At 49.7% G+C, this 19,073-nt stretch overlaps 1 protein-coding gene across 1 annotated transcript; it reads right to left on the reverse strand.

Moving 5' to 3' along the window:
* Nucleotides 1-422: 422 nt before the first annotated feature.
* LOC140418303 (uncharacterized) lies at nucleotides 423-15,785 on the reverse strand. Its single transcript, XM_072501770.1, has 3 exons — nucleotides 15,708-15,785; nucleotides 5,796-5,911; nucleotides 423-1,278 (listed from the first exon to the last, which is right to left on the reverse strand). The coding sequence occupies exons 1-3, from the start codon at nucleotides 15,731-15,733 to the stop codon at nucleotides 545-547; spliced, it is 876 nt and encodes a 291-aa protein (XP_072357871.1). The 5' UTR covers nucleotides 15,734-15,785; the 3' UTR covers nucleotides 423-544.
* Between the last annotated feature and the right edge of the window lie 3,288 nt (nucleotides 15,786-19,073).

The following is a 19,073-nucleotide window of genomic DNA, read 5'->3' on the forward strand; positions in this document are numbered from 1 at the left end:
ATTTGAAGGACAGAGGGACAGTACCCGAAGAGAGAGAAATGTTGACAACATCCATGGACACAGGGTAGTTGGCTGATCAGTAGCTTAGTGGGAATAGGGTCGATGGAGCAGGAGCTGGGTCTCATGGACAAGATGAGCACTGAGAGGGCATGAGGGCAGATGGGAGAGAAACTAGAGAAAGATGTGGGTTTAGGGCTCGGGAAAGGATGAAATTTAGAGACAGTTTGGTCCGGTGGGCTCGTGGAAGGGAGGGAAGCAGCAGAGGCAGCTGATCGGATTTACTCAATCTCAGTCACAAAGAAGTTCCACAAGCTCCTCACACTTCTTGTTGGAGGTGAGGATGGAAGTGACAGGGGAGAGCGAGAGTACTTCAAAAGGAACTAACTTGTGTCAGAGATATTAAAAAGTTTCAACACTGCACATTTAACACTAATCTAATTTATTTGACTTTTAGCCAGAATATTAGCCCCTGTAAATGAGCATAGACCCAAATGAACATGGTTCAGTCCTGAATGTGAGTAACAGCAAAATCCAATCACTGCAGTTACTTGTGGCCTTGTTGGTGTCTCAGGAGGTGGGATGAAGTGCCGAATCCCTTCCCACACTTGGAGCAGGTGCACGGTCTCTCTCCAGTGTGAACTCGCTGGTGCTTCCGCAGTGCGGATGACTCAGTGAATCCCTTCCCACACTTGGAGCAGGTGAATGGCCTCTCGCCAGTGTGACTTCGCTGGTGCTTCTGTAGGTTGAATGACTGAGTGAATCCCTTCCCACACTTGGAGCAGGTGAATGGCCTCTCCCCTGTGTGAATCCGCTGATGGACAGCGAGGTGAGATGATCGTCTGAAACCATTCCCGCAGTGAGAGCACCTAAACGGTCTCTCATCAGTGTGAACACGTTGATGGTGCATCAGTTCTCCAGAACTTTTATAGCAATTCCCGCAGTCTGGGCATTGAAACGGCCTCTCATCAGTGTGACTGCGTCGATGAGTTTCCAGTTGGGATGGGTAAGTGAATCCTTTCCCACAGTCCTCACATTTCCATGGTTTCTCCTCAGTGTGACTGCATTTGTGGTTTGTGAGGCCTGATGATAGAGCGAATCCTCGTCCACACAAACAAATCAGGTACGGTTTCTCCCCACTGTGAACAATGTTTTTTCCTTCCATGTTCAAAATCCGCTGATATTCAGGATATGATAAATTGAGGACTCTGTCAGATCCTGATGTGATGTTTGGTTTGAGTTTCCGGACTTTCAATCCTCCCCTTTGAACACCCTGTGAAACTGATTTAAAAACAGAAAATAGGGAATGAGAGAGAACCCACAAAAACACAAAGGCACGTTGTGAAATTGAGCTGAATGAATCTGGCTGCTTGTGGGGACGGCACTGAGAAAAAGTGACCATGAAAACAGCTGGATTGTCATAAAAACCCAACTGACCTCTTTGGGAGGAGAGAGAAAGAGGTGAAGAGGGATCTTGTATATCTCCACGACATATTAACATTTGCTTTGCCACATATTAGTTAGCAAAGCAAATTCTACCTTGAGCTTCATAAACAGTAATATTGATACTGAAACTATGCTTCTGGTGGCACAGTGATTAGCACTGCTACCTCACAGCGCCAGGGACCCGGGTTCAATTCCGGCCTTGGTGACTGTGTGGAGTTTGAACTTTCTCCCCGTGTCTGCGTGTGTTTCCACCCGGTGCTCAGGTTTCCTCTAACAGTCCAAAGAAGAGAAAGTGAGGTGTATTGGCCTTGATAAATTGCCCGTTAGTGTCCAGGTTAGGTGGGGCTATGGGGTTACAGGGACAGGGTAGGGATGTGGGCCTGGGCAGGGTGCCCTTTCAGAGAATCGGTGCAGACTTGATGGGCCGAATGGCCTCCTTCTGCACTGTAGGAATTCTATGGTTCTAATTCTATTCTATGAATCTTTATAAAGCTCTGGTCACCACGCTCAGGAAGGTTGTGAAGGTTCTTGAGAAGGTGCAGAGGAGATTTACCAGAATGGTTCCAGCAAAGGAGGTTGAGGGGAGATTTGATTCAGGTACACAAGATTATCGGGTGGGCACGGGAGCAATAGGTCAGAACGTGAGAGCATTGAGGGAGAACTAGAGAATAGGGACATTGGGGCTCTGAGGCAGAGCAGACAGGGAGATGTTGCTGAACACAGCGGGTCTGATGGCCTGAAGTGCATATGTTTTAATGCAAGAAGTATTACGGGTAAGGCAGATGAACTTAGAGCTTGGATTAGTACTTGGAACTATGATGTTGTTGCCATTACAGAGACCTGGTTAAGGGAAGGGCAGGATTGGCAGCTAAACGTTCCAGGATTTAGATGTTTCAGGTGGGATAGAGGGGGATGTAAAAGGAGAGGCGGAGTTGCGCTATTGGTTAGGGAGAATATCACAGCTGTACTGCGGGAGGACACCTCAGAGGGCAGTGAGGCTATATTGGTAGAGATCAGGAATAAGAAGGGTGCAGTCACAATGTTGGGGGTTTACTACAGGCCTCCCAACAGCCAGCGGGAGATAGAGGAGCAGATAGGTAGACAGATTGTGGAAAAGAGTAAAAACAACAGGGTTGTGGTGATGGGAGACTTCAAGTTCCCCAATATTGACTGGGACTCGCTTCGTGCCAGGGGCTTAGACGGGGCAGAGTTTGTAAGGAGCATCCAGGAGGGCTTCTTAAAACAATATGTAGACAGTCCAACTTGGGAAGGGGCGGTACTGGACCTGGTATTGGGGAATGAGCCCGGCCAGGTGGTAGATGTTTCAGTAGGGGAGCATTTCGGTAACAGTGACCACAATTCAGTAATTTTTAAAGTACTGGTGGACAAGGATAAGAGTGGTCCTAGGATGAATGTGCTAAATTGGGGGAAGGCTAATTATAACAATATTAGGCGGGAACTGAAGAACCTAGATTGGGGGTGGATGTTTGAGGGCAAATCAACATCTGACATGTGGGAGGCTTTCAAGTGTCAGTTGAAAGGAATTCAGGACCGGCATGTTCCTGTGAGGATGAAGGATAAATATGGCAATTTTCGGGAACCTTGGATAACGAGAGATATTGTAGGCCTCGTCAAAAAGAAAAAGGAAGCATTTGTCAGGGTTAAAAGGCTGGGAAAAGACAAAGCCTGCGTGGAATATAAGGAAAGTATGAAGGAACTTAAGCAAGGAGTCAGGAGGGCTAGAAGGGGTCACGAAGTCATTGGCAAATAGGGTTAAGGAAAATCCCAAGGCTTTTTACACGTACATAAAAAGCAAGAGGGTAGCCAGGGAAAGGGTTGGCCCACTGAAGGATAGGCAAGGGAATCTATGTATGGAGCCAGAGGAAATGGGCGAGGTACTCAATGAATACTTTGCATCAGTATTCACCAAAGAGAAGGAATAGGTAGATGCTGAGTCTGGAGATGGGTGTGTAGATAGCCTGGGTCACATTGAGATCCAAAAAGACGAGGTGTTGGGTGTCTTAAAAAATATTAAGGTAGATAAGTCCCCAGGGCCTGATGGGATCTACCCCAGAATACTGAAGGAGGCTGGAGAGGAAATTGCTGAGGCCTTGACAGAAATCTTTGGATCCTCACTGTCTTCAGGGGATGTCCCGGAGGACTGGAGAATAGCCAATGTTGTTCCTCTGTTTAAGAAGGGTAGCAAGGATAATCCAGGGAACTACAGGCCGGTGAGCCTTACTTCATTGGTAGAGAAATTACTGGAGAGAATTCTTCGAGACAGGATCTACTCCCATTTGGAAGCAAATGGACGTATTAGTGAGAGGCAGCATGATTTTGTGAAGGGGAGGTTGTGTCTCACTAACTTGATAGAGTTTTTCGAGGAGGTTACTAAGATGATTGATGCAGATAGGGCAGTGGATGTTGTCGATATGGACTTCAGTAAGGCCTTTGACAAGGTCCCTCATGGTAGACTAGTACAAAAGGTGAAGTCACACTGGATCAGGGGTGAGCTGGCAAGGTGGATACAGAACTGGCTAGGTCATAGAAGGCAGAGAGTAGCAATGGAAGGATGCTTTTTTAATTGGAGGGCTGTGACCAGTGGTGTTCCACAGGGATCAGTGCTGGGACCTTTGCTGTTTGTAGTATATATAAATGATTTGGAGGAAAATGTAACTGGTCTGATTAGTAAGTTTGCAGACGATAAAAAGGTTGGTGGAATTGCGGATAGCGATGAGGACTGTCAGAGGATACAGCAGGATTTAGATTGTTTGGAGACTTGGGCGGAGAGATGGCAGATGGGAGTTTAATCCGTATCCGTAGTTAGGCCACACTTGGAGTATAGTGTTCAATTCTGGTCTCCACACTACCAGAAGGATGTGGAGGCTTTAGAGAGGGTGCAGAAGAGATTTACCAGAATGTTGCCTGGTATGGTGGGCATTAGCTATGAGGAGCGGTTGAATAAACTCGGTTTGTTCTCACTGGAACGAAGGAGGTTGAGGGGCGACCTGATAGAGGTCTACAAAATTATGAGGGGCATAGACAGAGTGGATAGTCAGAGGCTTTTCCCCGGGGTAGAGGGGTCAATTACTAGGGGGCATAGGTTTAAGGTGAGAGGGGCAAGGTTTAGAGTAGATGTACGAGGCAAGTTTTTTTACGCAGAGGGTAGTGGGTGCCTGGAACCCGCTACCGGAGGTGGTGGTGGAAGCAGGGACGATAGCGACATTTAAGGGGCATCTTGACAAATACATGAATAGGATGGGAATAGAGGGATACGGACCCAGGAAGTGTAGAAGATTGTAGTTTAGTCGGGCAGCATGGTCTGCACGGGCTTGGAGGGCCGAAGGGCCTGTTCCTGTGCTGTACATTTCTTTGTTCTTTGTTGTATTACGCCAGGTTTCCATCGGGTGGACGAAGAAACTCTGTTTCCATTCACTGATCGTACAAGCAGTCGGGATACAGATTTAAAGTTTTGGGTAAAACCTGGATTGAACTATACAAGATCCTGAGGGGTCTTGACAGGGTGGATGTGGAGAGGATGTTTCCTCTTATGGGAGAATCTAGAACGAGGGCATCACTGTTGCAAAATAAGGGGTCGCCCATTTCAGATGGAGATGAGGATTTTTTATTCTCTTAAGGGTTGTAAGACTTTGGAACTCACTTCCTTAAAAGGCAGTGGAAGCAGAGTCCTTGAATATTTTTAAGGCAGAGCGGGATAGATTCTTGATGGGTAAGGGGTGAAAGGTCATCAGGGGTAGGCAGGAATGTGGAGTTGAGGTTAGAATGAGATCAGCCGCAATCTTATTGAATGCTGAGCAGGCTCGAGGGGCCGAGTGGCCTGTTCCGAGTTTGTATGTAAAAGGTACAGGAGATATGAGGTGTCTGAGATGTATGTTTTTACACAGCGAGCGGCAATGACCTGAAACTTGCTGCCTATGAGGGAGTTCGAAAATAGACACAATGAATGATTTGATTTCAAAAGGAAATTGGATAGACATCTGAGGGAAATAAAGCTGCGAGGATACAGGGATAGAGCAGGAGAATGGCACTGACTGGATTGCCCCAGTGAGCTAGCATGGTCTCAATGGGCCAAATGCCCTTTGTGCCATCATGTCTCTGCCTCCTTTGTGTAATCTAGTTTTGTAATTTAACCCCGGGGGGTTCAGATATCACTCAGGTAAATCTGTGCTACACTCCCTCCGAGGCCATTCTATCCTTCCTCAGGTTTATTGCCCAGAACTGAACACAGTTCTCCAGGTTTGGTCTAACCAGGGTTTGTGAATCTCGGGGCTTTTCCAGTCACACTGAGACCTGAAATCTTCCCCCACAGACAGAACAGTCAAACCTTTTACCTTCCACACCCAGATGCTGCTGATATTCAGGTTCTGATGAATCGAGTGACTCTGTCAGATCGCGATGTGACGTTTGGTTTGCTTTTTCTGTCTGTTCAAACTCCACTTCCAGTATCCTGTAAATTTACAGAAACCTCACTGTCAGTTTAGGATAGAAATTCACAACATTCTCTCCTCACCAACTTTGATTAAATGTATTCCTGGAGGTTTGATCACATGACCTGCCCCCATCCTCCAGCCATTACTCGGCCAACACATCCATCCTTGTGACACACTGCCTTCCTCGGCCAATTGGGAAGCAAAAGGACTCATTACCTTACAGGACAGTGATTGACTGTCAGCCAAACAACCTTTATCCCATTTTCAATATTTTTATATCCACTGAACAGAAATGTTCAAAGAAAATTACAAAAAAATCTTCTTTACTGTCCCAATGATTTCCCAAAGACCCCAAAATCATTCTGACTGTCCCAATGATTTCCCAGACACGAATCTCACCAAGACAGAAGGTTAAATTTGAATTCATTTAAGTCTACTGAAGACCCTGAAACCTTCAATTGTTGCAAAGACCCATCTGGTTCACTCATGTCCTTCAGTGAAGGAAATCTTCTATCCTTACCTGGTCTGGCCGACATGTGACTCCAGATCCACAGTCAGCTTGTTGACTCTTAAAATGCCCTGAGATGCCCTCAGTTCAAGGGCAATTAGGGATGGGCAGTGAATGCTGGCCCAGCCAGCGACACCCACATCCCGTGAATAAATGGAAAACAAAATTTCCATTTCACCTGGTCTGGCCGACATGATTCCAAACCACAGCAATGTGGTTGACTCTTTAAATGCCCTCCGAGATGGCCGAGCAAGCCACTCAGTTCAAGGGAAATTAGGGATGGGCAATAAATGTTGGACCAGCCAGTGACTCCGAATAAAATAAAATCCTGGAGACTCCAGTCAGTCAATCCGGGAGAGTTGGCATCCGGTCCAGGCTGGCAGCACATGCGCCCTGCGGCACCTTGTTCTCTGTAAAGATGGCGGCCGGTAACCCGGGCCTGTCACCGCTCAGCTCTCACTCTGTTCGGTGCTGTTTAAGACGGGATGGTTAACATTTTATTCGGGAGTTGAAGCCTCCATGGGGTATTTATGAAGCCTCCCCGGCCATCCACCGGATCCATTCCTGAAAGTCGCTCGATTGTTTCTTTCCCGCCCCTCGCACCGTCAGCGACAACCTGAACCGCGCATGCGCCAGTCACGGCCCGAACGCGCATGCTCCAGTCACAGCCGGACTCTGCGCATGTGCGCGGAAGTCCTATGATGTGGATAGAGCACATTCTCATCTGCAACGCTGTTACTGGGTGTGATTGACAACAGACCAAACACGGACAGTGAGATGTTAATGTGTTGGGGTCTGAGCAGGTTCAGGTGAACAGTGATTTTTGTCTTCCTGGACAGAACAGTTAAACTACCCCTCGCCAATAACAATGTGCTGAAATTGGATCAAGTGGCCTGGGCATTTAAAGTTGTAGTGTTAACCAGTGGGAAAACTGAGGAAATCCCTTTGCACACATGACGTGTGTGAGTGATCTCCCTCTGAACTGCTCCTGAACTGCACATTAGATTAATTAATGACTAACTCATATTTATTCTTATCCAGTGGAAACATCTTCCACTTGTCTATCATATCAAACCTGTTCATAATCTTACAGGATCAGGTCATCCTTCATTCCCTTTTCCAGAGAAAAGGTTTACACCCTGTCCAATCTTTCTTGTCGGGTATAACCTGCAAGTTCAGACATAATTCAAATATCTTTTCCTGCATCTTCTCCAGTCTTTCTAGATCCATTTTACAATATGGAGACTTTAACTAATCTGAGCAGCAAACTCACCGTTGTCCCCAAACGCCTGTATGTTGCAGTATTTTAGTCATTTTACTTCAGCTGAATGTAAGATGGGACAGAATAAGATCCAACGAGCCTGTCTGTAACACTGTGGAACATCTACAAACTTGCCTCCTCCCCATAATGCTAAACAGTTGACTTTTCACTCTTAACCTGACAGCTACGTCATTAAGAATAATATGTCAGAGAAAGACTGGATTTCAGCTTGGTGACACCAGGCCAGACTAAATTTTAGTTCACAGGATTGTTGAGCTAAGACTTCCGGTTGCGGCTATGCCTAGGTAGGTCGCACGTTCGGCAGCTCCCGCCGGGAACGGACTTTCTGGGCTCTCCAGAGGGGCCCCAACGGCACTTGTTCGACGGCTCCCAGTGTGGGATGGTGACAGCAGGGTCCCCCCCGACATTATATGGATTGGACCAGGAGTGGAGTGGTGAAAAAAGTGATCTTGGGGCAGCGAAAGGTGCGAGGGAGGAAAAACAAGATGGCGACGGGTGGAGACCAAGCAGCATGGGCGCAGTGGTCGCAGGAGCAGCAGGAGTTTCTTAAACGCTGCTTTGAGGAGCTGAAGACAGAAATGCTGGCGCCAATGAAGGCAGCGATTGAGAAGCTTATGGAGACCCAGAAGGCCCAAGGGGCGGCGATCCGGGAGGTGCGGCAAAAAGCCTCGAGAACGAGGATGAGATCTTGGGCCTGGCGGTGAAGGTGGAGGCGCACGAGGCGCTGCACAAGAGGTGGGCGGAAAAATTCGGGGACCTGGAGAATAGGTCGAGGAGGAAGAATCTTCAGATTCTGGGTCTCCCTGAAGGAGTGGAGGGGCCCGATGCTGGGGCATATATGAGCACGATGCTCAATTCGCTGATGGGCGCGGGAGCTTTCCCGAGGCCCCTGGAGCTAGATGGGGCTCATCGGGTCCTGGCAAAGAGACCCAAAGCCAACGAGCCACCAAGGGCTGTAGTGGTGCTTTAGGGCTTTACGGACAGAGTGTGTCCTGAGATGGGCCAAAAAAGAACGGAGCAGCAGGTGGGAGAACACGGAGATCTGAATTTACCAAGATTGGAGTGCGGAGGTGGCTAAGAGGAGAGCTGGTTTCAATCGGGGTAAGGCTGTGACCATCGGAAGGGGGTGAAGTTCGGTATGCTGCAGCCAGCGCGATTGTGGGTCACATTCCAAGATCGGCACCACTATTTTGAAATGCCCGATGAGGCATGGAACTTTATACAGACTGAAATGTTGGACTCAAATTGAGGGTTTGTCATGGGGGGGATGTTTACTGTGTTCACTGTGTTTATTACGTTTGGGGAATGTTCTTTTGGTTTGAGAGCTGGGTGGGGATGGGTGAATGGATTTGATGTGGGTGCTGTGGGAGAGTGTGGGCGTTGGTGTTGCAGGGGCAGGCCCCCACGGAGGAAGAGGGGGAGCGGAGGCCCGGGGATGGGGAGTTGGGGTAAGGCCGCAAAAAGGAGCTGCGCCAGAGGGGACGGGGACGGCTCAGGAAAGCGCAGGCTTTTTCCCGCGTTAGGGAAGGACGGGAGGGGTGCTGGAGAGGAGCGCACACTGACTGCCAAGGGAGGGGGGATTCTCACACTGGGAGGTCGATGGAATGGCGGGAGAGGCCGGGGTCAGCAGGAGTCAGCTGACTTACGGGGGTGTTATGGGGGGAGCAAAATGGCCAGATGTGGATCTAGCGGGGGGAGGGGGGAACAGGGTTGCTGCTGCATTGGCCAAAGGGGAGCTGGAAGTAGGAGAGGTGGTCGGGGCGGGGGTCCGCCGCCTGGGGGACTGGAGGGTGCGGGAGGCGCGGCACGTGGCTGGCCTAGAAAAGGAGGTGGTTAGTCGTCGGCGGCGGGCGGGGGGGGGGGAAGAGAGAGAGAGAGAGGGGGGGGGGAGTAGCCCCCCAATCCAGCTGATAACTTGGAATGTGAGGGGCCTGAACGGGCCGGTCAAGAGGGCCCAGGTGTTCGCGCACTTTAAGGGACTGAAGGCAGACGCGGTTATGCTCCAGGAGACACATTTGAAGGTGGCAGATCAGGTTAGGCTGAGAAAGGGATGGGTAGGGCAGGTCTTCCATTTAGGGCTGGATGCGAAGAACAGAGGGGTTGCAATTGCAATACTGGTGGGGAAGCGGGTGTCGTTTGAGGCACTAAATATTGTAGTGGATAATGGAGGTCGATATGTGATGGTGAGTGGTAGGTTGCAGGGGGTGCAGGTGGTACTGGTGAACGTATATGCCCCGAATTGGGATGATGCCGGATTTATGAAATGCATGCTGGGTCGGATTCAGGATCTGGAGGTAGGAAGCTTGATAATGGGGGGGACTTCAACACAGTGCTGGACCGCTCTAGGTCCAGGACGGGTAAGAGGCTGGCTGCGGCCAAGGTGCTCAGGGGGTTTATGGACCAGATAGGGGGAGTGGACCCATGGAGATTTGTCAGGCCGCTGGCCAGGGAATTTTCCTTCTTTTCCCACGTCCATAGAGCCTACTCCCGGATAGATTTTTTCATTTTGAGTAGGGCGCTAATCCCGAAAATGGAGGGAACGGAATATTCGGCCATAGCCATCTCGGACCACGCCCCGCATTGGGTGGAGCAGGAGTTGGGGGAGGAGAGGGACCAGTGCCCGCTGTGGCGCCTTGATGTGGGACAGTTGGCGGATGAGGTGGTGTGCGGGCGGCTGCGGGGGGGCATTGAAAGATATTTGGAGGCCAACCACAATGTGGAGGTGCAGGTGGGGGTAGTCTGGGAGGCGCTGGTCAGGGGAGAGCTAATCTCCATTAGGGCTCACAGGGAGAAGAGAGAGGGGAGGGAGAGGGAGAGGTTGGTGGGGGAAATGGTAAGGGTGGACAGGAGATATGCAGAGGCCCCCGAGGAGGGGCTACTCAGGGAGCGACGGAACCTCCAGATGGAGTTCGACCTGTTGACCACAGGGAAAGCAGAGGCACAGTGGAGGAAAGTGCAAGGGGCGGTGTATGAGTATGGGGAGAAGGCGAGTCGGATGCTGGCACACCAGCTTCGTAAGAGGGAGGCAGCGAGGGAGATTGGTGGAGTTAAGGATAGAGGGGGGAATACGGTGCGGAGTGCGGTGAGAATAAACAAGGTATTTAGGGACTTCTATGGGGATCTGTACAGGTCTGAGCCCTTAGCGGGGGAGGAGGGGATGCGACGATTCTTAGATCAGCTGAGGTTCCTGAGGTGGAGGAGGAGGTGGCTGGTTTGGGGGCGCCGATTGGGCTGGAAGAGCTGGTTAAAGGATTGGGGAGCATGCAGGCGGGGAAGGCCCCGGGGCCGGATGGGTTCCCGGTTGAATTCTACAGGAAATACGTGGACCTGCTGGGCCCGTTGCTAGTGAGGACTTTCAATAAGACGAGGGAGGAGGGGACCTTGCCCCCGACAATGTCTAGGGCGCTGATTTCTTTGATCCTGAAGCGGGACAAGGATCCATTGCAATGTGGGTCGTATAGACCGATCTCGCTCCTCAATGTTGATGCTAAGTTGCTGGCAAAGGTGCTGGCTACGAGTATTGAGGACTGTGTCCCGGGGGTGATCCATGAGGGGATTTGTAAAGGGTAGGCAATTGAATACAAATGTGCGGAGGCTCCTCAATGTGATTATGATGCCCTCGGTAGAGGGAGAAGCGGAGGTAGTGGCAGCTATGGACGCGGAGAAGGCCTTTGACCGGGTGGAGTGGGAGTATCTTTGGGAAGTGTTGCGGAGGTTTGGGTTCGGGGAGGGGTTCATCAGCTGGGTCAGGCTGCTATATAGAGCCCCGGTGGCGTGTGTGGCTACGAATCGGCGGAGGTTGGAGTACTTTCGGCTGTACCAGGGGACGAGGCAGGGGTGTCCCCTGTCCCCCTTGTTGTTTGCACTGGCAATTGAGCCTCTGCCCATGGCACTAAGGGAGTCCAGGAAATGGAGGGGACTGGTCCGGGGGTCGGGGGAGAGGAACACCGGGTGTCGTGTTATGCTGACGACCTGTTGCTGTATGTGGCAGATCCAGTGGAGGGGATGGCGGAGGTCATGGGGATCCTAAGGGAGTTTGGGGACTTTGCGGGGTATAAACTCAATGTGGGGAAGAGCAAGCTCTTTGTGGTGCATTCAGGGGACCAGGGAAGGGGGATAGACGAGCAACCGCCGAGGAGGGCGGAAAGGAGCTTTCGGTACCTAGGGATCCAAGTAGCTAGGCGTAGGGGGGCCCTGCACAAGCTCAATTTGACGTGGTTGGTGGAGCAGATGGAGGAGGATTTTAAAAGATGGGATATGCTGCCACTCTCACTAGCGGGTAGGGTGCAGTCGGTCAAAATGACGGTCCTCCCGAGGTTTCTCTTTGTGTTCCAGTGCCTTCCCATTATGATCCCCAAGGCCTTTTTCAAACGGGTAAGTAGGAGCATCATGGGTTTTGTGTGGGGGAATAAGGCCCCGAGGGTGAAGAGAGTGTTTCTGAAGCGTAGCAGGGACAGGGGCGGGCTGGCGCTGCCGAATTTGTGCGGCTATTATTGGGCAGCCAATGTGGCAATGATCCGTAAGTGGGTAATGAAGGGAGAGGGGGCGGCGCGGAAGAGGTTAGAGATGGCGTCCTGTGTGGGCACGAGCCTGAGGGCGCTGGCGACAGCACCGCTGCCATTCTCGCCGACAAGGCACACCATGAATCTGGTGGTGGCGGCGACGTTGAAGATCTGGGGGCAGTGGAGGCGACACAGGGGCGAGGTGGGAGCCTCGGTTTGGCCCCCGATTCGGGAGAATCATCGGTTCGTCCCGGGAAGGATGGATGGGGGGTTTCGGAGCAGGGATTAGAAGAATGGGGACCTGTTCATCGATGGGACGTTTGCGAGCCTAGGGGCGCTGGAGGAGAAGTTTGGGTTACCCCCGGGAAACGCTTTCAGGTACATGCAAGTGAGGGCGTTTGTGAGGCGGCAGGTGAGGGAATTCCCGCTGCTCCCGGCACAGGGGATTCAGGACAGGGTGATTTCGGGTGTATGGGTTGGAGAAGGCAAAGTTTTGGTGATTTACCAGGAGCTGAAGGAAGAGGAGGAGGCCTCGGTGGAGGAGTTAAAGGGCAAGTGGGAGGAGGAGCTTGGGGAGGAGATAGATGAGGGTCTGTGGGCTGATGCCCTGAGTAGGGTTCATTCTTCCTCCTCTTGCGCTAGGCTCAGCCTAATACAGTTCAAAGTTACTCACAGAGCACATATGACAGGGGCGAGGTTGAGTGGGTTCTTTGGGGTGGAGGACAGGTGTGGGAGGTGCTCGGGAAGCCCGGCAAATCACGTCCATATGTTCTGGTCGTGCCCGGCGCTGGATGGGTTTTGGAGGGGTTTTGCGAGGACTATGTCCAAGGTGGTGAAAGCCCAGGTCAAGCCGAGCTGGGGGTTGGCATTATTTGGGGTACCGGACGAGCCGGGAGTGCAGGAGGCGAAAGATGCCGGTATCCTGGCCTTTGCGTCCCTGGTAGCCTGGCGGAGGAATTTGCTATTGTGGAAAGATGCGAAGCCCCCTAGTGTGGAAGCTTGGATCAATGACATGGCAGGGTTCATCAAGCTGGAGAGGATAAAGTTTGCCTTGCGAGGGTCTGTGCAGGGGTTCCTCAGACGGTGGCAACCGTTCCTAGACTGTCTCGCGGAGCGTTAGGAGGAGGTCAGCAGCAGCCCAGGGGCGGGGGAGGGGTTTCGTTTGGGGGGGCGTTTGGGTGGGTGGGGGGGGGGCTTCCCTATTGATGCTTTTAAATGTCATATGGGGGGTTATTGTATACGGGGGAAATCCAATGTATAATTTTTGATTGTTGTGTTCTTGTTTCTTTCTTTTTGTTGGGGGGGGGGGGCGGTTTGTTGAAAATCTGTTGAAAAATTTGAATAAATATATTTTTTTTAAAAAAGGATTGTTGAGCTAATTTCTCCATACAAGATGCCACTGACGATCCCTGAACTGTCAAACAAATGGAAGGAATTTATATGTACGCTCTGTTCATCTTAAAAGTGTTGATTCTGCTGATACTGTCACTGTTAATCACACCCAGAACTGAACCATCTTCATTCTGACAATTGGGGTTTATTTCGAATCTCTGTAACTGAGCTGGGCTAGAGTTTAATATCTTGTTGTTTGTGAAATAAATCAGCTTTGTCTCAAACACACTGTGTCAAGTCCTTGATTTCTCTCGGGGGAAAGGAAATTAATTGATGGCCACGTGCCACCAGGCCATGCCAGTCAGTCTTTTTTTAAAAATAAACATTTTATTGAGCTACTTATGGTTTTACAACAAAATAAACAATGTGCACAAAAATATAAACATAGTGCAAAAACCGTCTTCCTCCCTTGCAGGTCCCACCTTCACCAACCAGAAGGTAGGGATGTGGAGGTCGTGGTCGCAATGGACGCAGAGAAGGCTTTTGATCGGGTGGAATGGGAATATCTGTGGGAGGTACAGGGGCGGTTTGGATTTGGACGGGGCTTTATTGACTGGGTCAGGCTGTTGTATCAGGCTCCTGTTGTGAGCGTACGGACGAACAGGTCAACATCAAACTATTTCAGGCTGCATCAGCGGACGAGACAGGGATGCCCCCTCTCCCTACTAAGTCAAACAAATTCTGATAGCTCTGCAGTTTCTGGAAACATTCTGATTGAAAGTGTTATTTTTAAAAATAAAGATCTAGTCTTTACAATATAATTACCGAATACACCAATTCACTAATGATAATCAATGTTCACTACAGAATAATTATAAATGTAATTATGGTTTTTTGCTATTAAATCAAAACATAGTTAATATAGAAAAGGTACCGAAGATGAAATGGCTGCAGGAAGCCACGTGTTGGAGGTATAACGTGTTGGAGGTATAAAAGTGTTTTTTGCCATGAAATCAATACATAGTTAATATTAAAAAGGTACAGAAGGTGAAATGGCTGCAGGAGGCACATGTTTGAGAGCTTCTTTGACCTTGTTTAAAATCAAGGGCTTCCTTGACCTTGTTACTAATAGTAAGAAGTTTTGCCACACCAGGTCCAACAGGTTTGTTTCGATGTCACTAGCTTTCGGAGAGCTGCTCCTTCCTCAGGTGAATGAAGAGGTATGTTCCAGAAACATATATATATATATAGACAGATTCAAAGATGCCAGGCAATGCTTGGAATGCGAGCATTAGCAGGTGATTAAATCTTTACAGATCCAGAGATGGGGTAACCCCAGGTTAAAGAGGTGTGAATTGTGTCAAGCCAGGACAGTTGGTAGGATTTCGCAGGCCAGATGGTGGGGGATGAATGTAATGCGACATGAATCCCAGGTCCCGCTTGAGGCCTCACTCATGTGTGCGGAACTTGGCTATAAGCTTCTGCTCGGCGATTCTGCATTGTTGCGCGTCCTGAAGGCCGCCTTGGAGAACGCTTACCTTGTTACTAATGACAGTGAATGTACTATGAAATACAGCTTCTTACATAATAGTGAATATGTTTCAAAAGTACTCCACTGGCTTTGAAAGACTTCAGAAGGTCCAATGGCAGTACAAGGTTTTATAGAAATGTACAATTGTTCTAATAGTCCGCAAACTAGGATATACCCCTCTCTCTGGATCTGGAAAGACTTAATTACCTGCGAATGCTCGCATCTTTGACTTTGTTTATATATATATATGTGTCTCTAGAACATACGTCTTCATTTACCTGAGGAAGGAGCAGTGCTCTGAAAGCTAGTGATTTGAAACAAACTTGTTGGACTTTCACCCGGTGTTGTAAGACTTCTATCTCTGGGGTGATGCTGAAGGGGTTGCTCCAGTTCAGGGGGCGGGGCAGGAAGAATGACCGAGAGCGACTGGTCCTCCAGCCAATCAGAGTGAACGGGAGCCGGAGCAAAAGCCGGGGCTCTCACTCACTCCGCATGCGCCCCGCCGCACACTTCGTCCACCCGGGCCTGTGTCGGGGAAAAGCCCGAGCAGCGTTCCGCGGTTAAACTGCCGTATCCGAGCTTCGTATTCGGGGCTTGGGGCCGACACGGAGTGTTTATCAAGCCTCCCGACCCATCCACCGGCTCTATCATAACTCACCGAGCGGGATGTGACCGGCGGAGCATCTCCACCCGACCGCCTGAATCCTCAGCTGCCAGCGGTACTGCGCATGCTCCAATTCACGTGGGAGACCGGGGCTCAGCCCCGCCCCTCATTCACTCCGACCACACGGTCTTCCAGGCCCACCCCTCTCTTCCTATTGGTCCAGAGCTGCCGTCAATCACTCCCTGGGCATTGTGAGCTGGAGCATGCGCAGTGTCGATGCTGGACTCGGCCGGGAGGTTTCACTGAAACCCGGTGGAGGCTCCAAACCCCAAGAAGAAGTTTCCGGGCCCGGGTTTGCATCGAGCTGGGGGACAGCTGCGGCCTGCTCCCGGTGACAGGCCTGAGTTAACCGCCGCCGTCTTTATAGAGGCTGCAAACCCGCAGGGGGCAAAACATCAGAGATAGAGTTTGTTGTGAAACCAATGGGATATTGTAAAACAGGAGGTCAGGGTTACAGTCAACAACAACTTATATTTATGTAACACCTTTAACATCATAAATCATCCCAGTCAACTTCACAGGAACATTATAAAACAAAGCGAGACACCCAGACACAAAAGGAGATATTAGGGCAGGTGACCAAAAACTTGGTCAAAGAGGTCAGTTTTAAAGAGAGTCTTCAAGGAGGTAAATGAGGTGGAGACAGAGAGGTTTAGGGAGGGAATTCAGTGCTTGGGGCCAAAGGAACTCAAAACCATGGCGGAGTAATTGGAATCGAGAGTGTACAAGAGTCCAGGATCAGAGCTGTGCAGATATCTCGGGGGATTTGGTGGCTGGAGGAGAGACAGAGAGAGATGAGGCCATGGAGGGATTTGAAAACTAGGGTGAGAATTGACTGGGAGCAAATGCAAGTCTCGGAGCACAGGGATCATAGGGGAAAGGAACTTGCTGTGAATTAAGACATGGGTAGCAGACTTTTGGATGGCTTTAAGTTTAAGTAAGAGGTAGAATGTGGGAGAGCAGCCAGGTGTGGAATGGAATTGTCGAATCGGGAGGTGGCAATGGTAAAATGCCTTTGTATCTAAAAAGGTTAGGTGGGGTTACGGGGATTGGAGAAGGTGTGGACTTAGCTAGGGTGCTCTTTCCAAGGGCTGGTGCAGACTCGATGGGCTGAATGGCCTCCTTCTGCACTGTAAATTCTATGAGGTCAGAAGCTCATATTGGATCAAGTATGAAACCAAGTTTACAAAGAGACTAGCTAAGTCTCAGACTGTTGCCAGGGAGATGGAAAAAGTCGGTATGCCAGAAATGGAGATTGGAGCAGGGACCGAACAGTGGATTCAGTCTTCTCCATATTTGATTGAAGTTATTTAGTCAGCAGGAAGAGAACCAGAATGAGCCCTAAGTCTGATATCCGGTATAACTTAGTTCGAGAGGGAGAGGAAGAACGAAGGAAACCCTGAAAGATCTGGAGAAATGACCTTTGCGATGGCTCATCAAATCTCCACATGGTCAGTTCAGGACACAAGGTGCACCTCTGTTATTCTGTCTGCTCAGTTAGGGTCATTCAGATCAATGTCTGTCACAAGTCATGAATGAAGTGATTTATAAAGCATATTCTTACCTCTAATTATACAACTTTGGTAAAAGGATACAGAAATAATGATCGAATACCTTATTTGGATTTCAGCCCCAGGGAGGAGGGAGCGTGTATGGGACGGGGATTTACAGCTTTGGGGACAGAAGAGAGAAAAAAAATGTTCCACAGAAACTGGAATTAACTGTTCTGAATTTCAATCTTGTACTGATAGTGTGACCTTTGTAAACTCCTTTTCCAGGGCATTAGGAGAGGATTTTCAGACAGGAAACACAAACCAAATATCACATTAAGATCTGACAGTGTCACTCAATTGATCAGGACCTGAATATCCTCAGACTATAAATGTGGAATGAAAAATGTTTGTTCTGTTCATGGGAAAATATTTAAAACATCAGTGTGACTGGAAAAGCACCGAGACACACACGCACCCGAGTGAGTGTGTTCCAGTGAACTGACTGTGGAAAGAGCTTTAACCAGTTACAGCCTGAAAAAACACCACACCATTCACTGAGGGGAGAAACCATACACGTGTTCTGTGTGAGGACCAAGCTTCACTTGATTGTCTAAGGGGAAACGGACAAAGAAACTGACTCCATGGAGACACCATGGAAACAGTGGGGGATGATTTTCGCTTAGGGGGTTTCCAAAATGCGAGAGATTCATATCCCGGACGAGCTCTGCAAAGCGCTTGACTGGGGAGGTGATGGTCTAGTGGCATTGTCACTGGATGAGTAATCCCGAGACCCAGCACAATTCTCTGAGAATGCAGGATCAAACCCCACTACGGCAGATGCTTCGTTGTGGCTTGTATTTGAACTTGGATCCAATAAATCAGGGGCAGCACGGTGGTTAGCACAGTTGCTTCACAGCTCCAGGGTCCCAAGTTCGACTCCTGGCTTGGGTCACTGTCTGTGCGGAGTCTGCACATTCTCCTCGTGTCTGCGTGGGTTTACTCCGGGTGCTCAGGTTTTCCCCCAGTTCAAAGATGTGCAGGTTTGGTGGAGTGGCCATTTTAAAGTGTTCTTAGTGTCCAAAAGGGTTAAGTGCGGTTACTGGGTTATGGGGATAGGGTGGAGGTGTCAGCTTGAGAAGGGTGCTCTTTCCAAGCGCCAGTGCAGACTCGATGTGCCGAATGGCCTGTTCTGCACTGTAAATTATATGTTTGTGGAAAACAGTTTGGTGCGAATTGGGTCAAAGGAGCAAAGGGTAAGTCTCACAGACAAGATGAGCGCTCAGAGAGCATGATGGGAGACAGCAGGAAGAGAGGAGAAAGATGTGAGTCCAGAATTTGGACAAGAAAGGTCTTTGAGGCAGTTTTACTGAGTGGTTTAGTGGAAGAGGAGCTGTAGAATCAGCTGATTGGATTGTTTCAATGGGTGAGGTTTTCCAGACCTTCCTGTTGGCTGGATCTTCCAGTCCCACAGATCTCTCGGTCTGCTGTTCCAGTTCATTGGTTGTCTCATTGGGTTTGCTGTAGGCTTCTTGGGGTCTGTGGAAAAGCTCCCGGAGACTCATTCACCTGATGAATTCCCTGTAGCGGAGAAACTATGATATCTTCTTCACAGCCTTCAACACGTCATCGATGAAGACGAACATCTTGCCAAGGTAATCAACACTGCTTGCCTCCAAACAACTGCGCAACCTCAGACCATTGATTGCAGCAAACTACCCAGCATTCAGGAGAACAGTGATCATGACACCACACAACCCTGCCATGGCAACCTCTGCAAGACGTGAGAACATGTGTAATGGTGCGACTCAGCCAACGTTATCTACTGCATACGCTGCAGCAAAGGATGTCCCGAGGCGTGGTACATTGG

The sequence above is a fragment of the Scyliorhinus torazame genome, chromosome 5, assembly GCF_047496885.1.
Source record: "Scyliorhinus torazame isolate Kashiwa2021f chromosome 5, sScyTor2.1, whole genome shotgun sequence".
Lineage (NCBI taxonomy): Eukaryota > Metazoa > Chordata > Chondrichthyes > Carcharhiniformes > Scyliorhinidae > Scyliorhinus > Scyliorhinus torazame.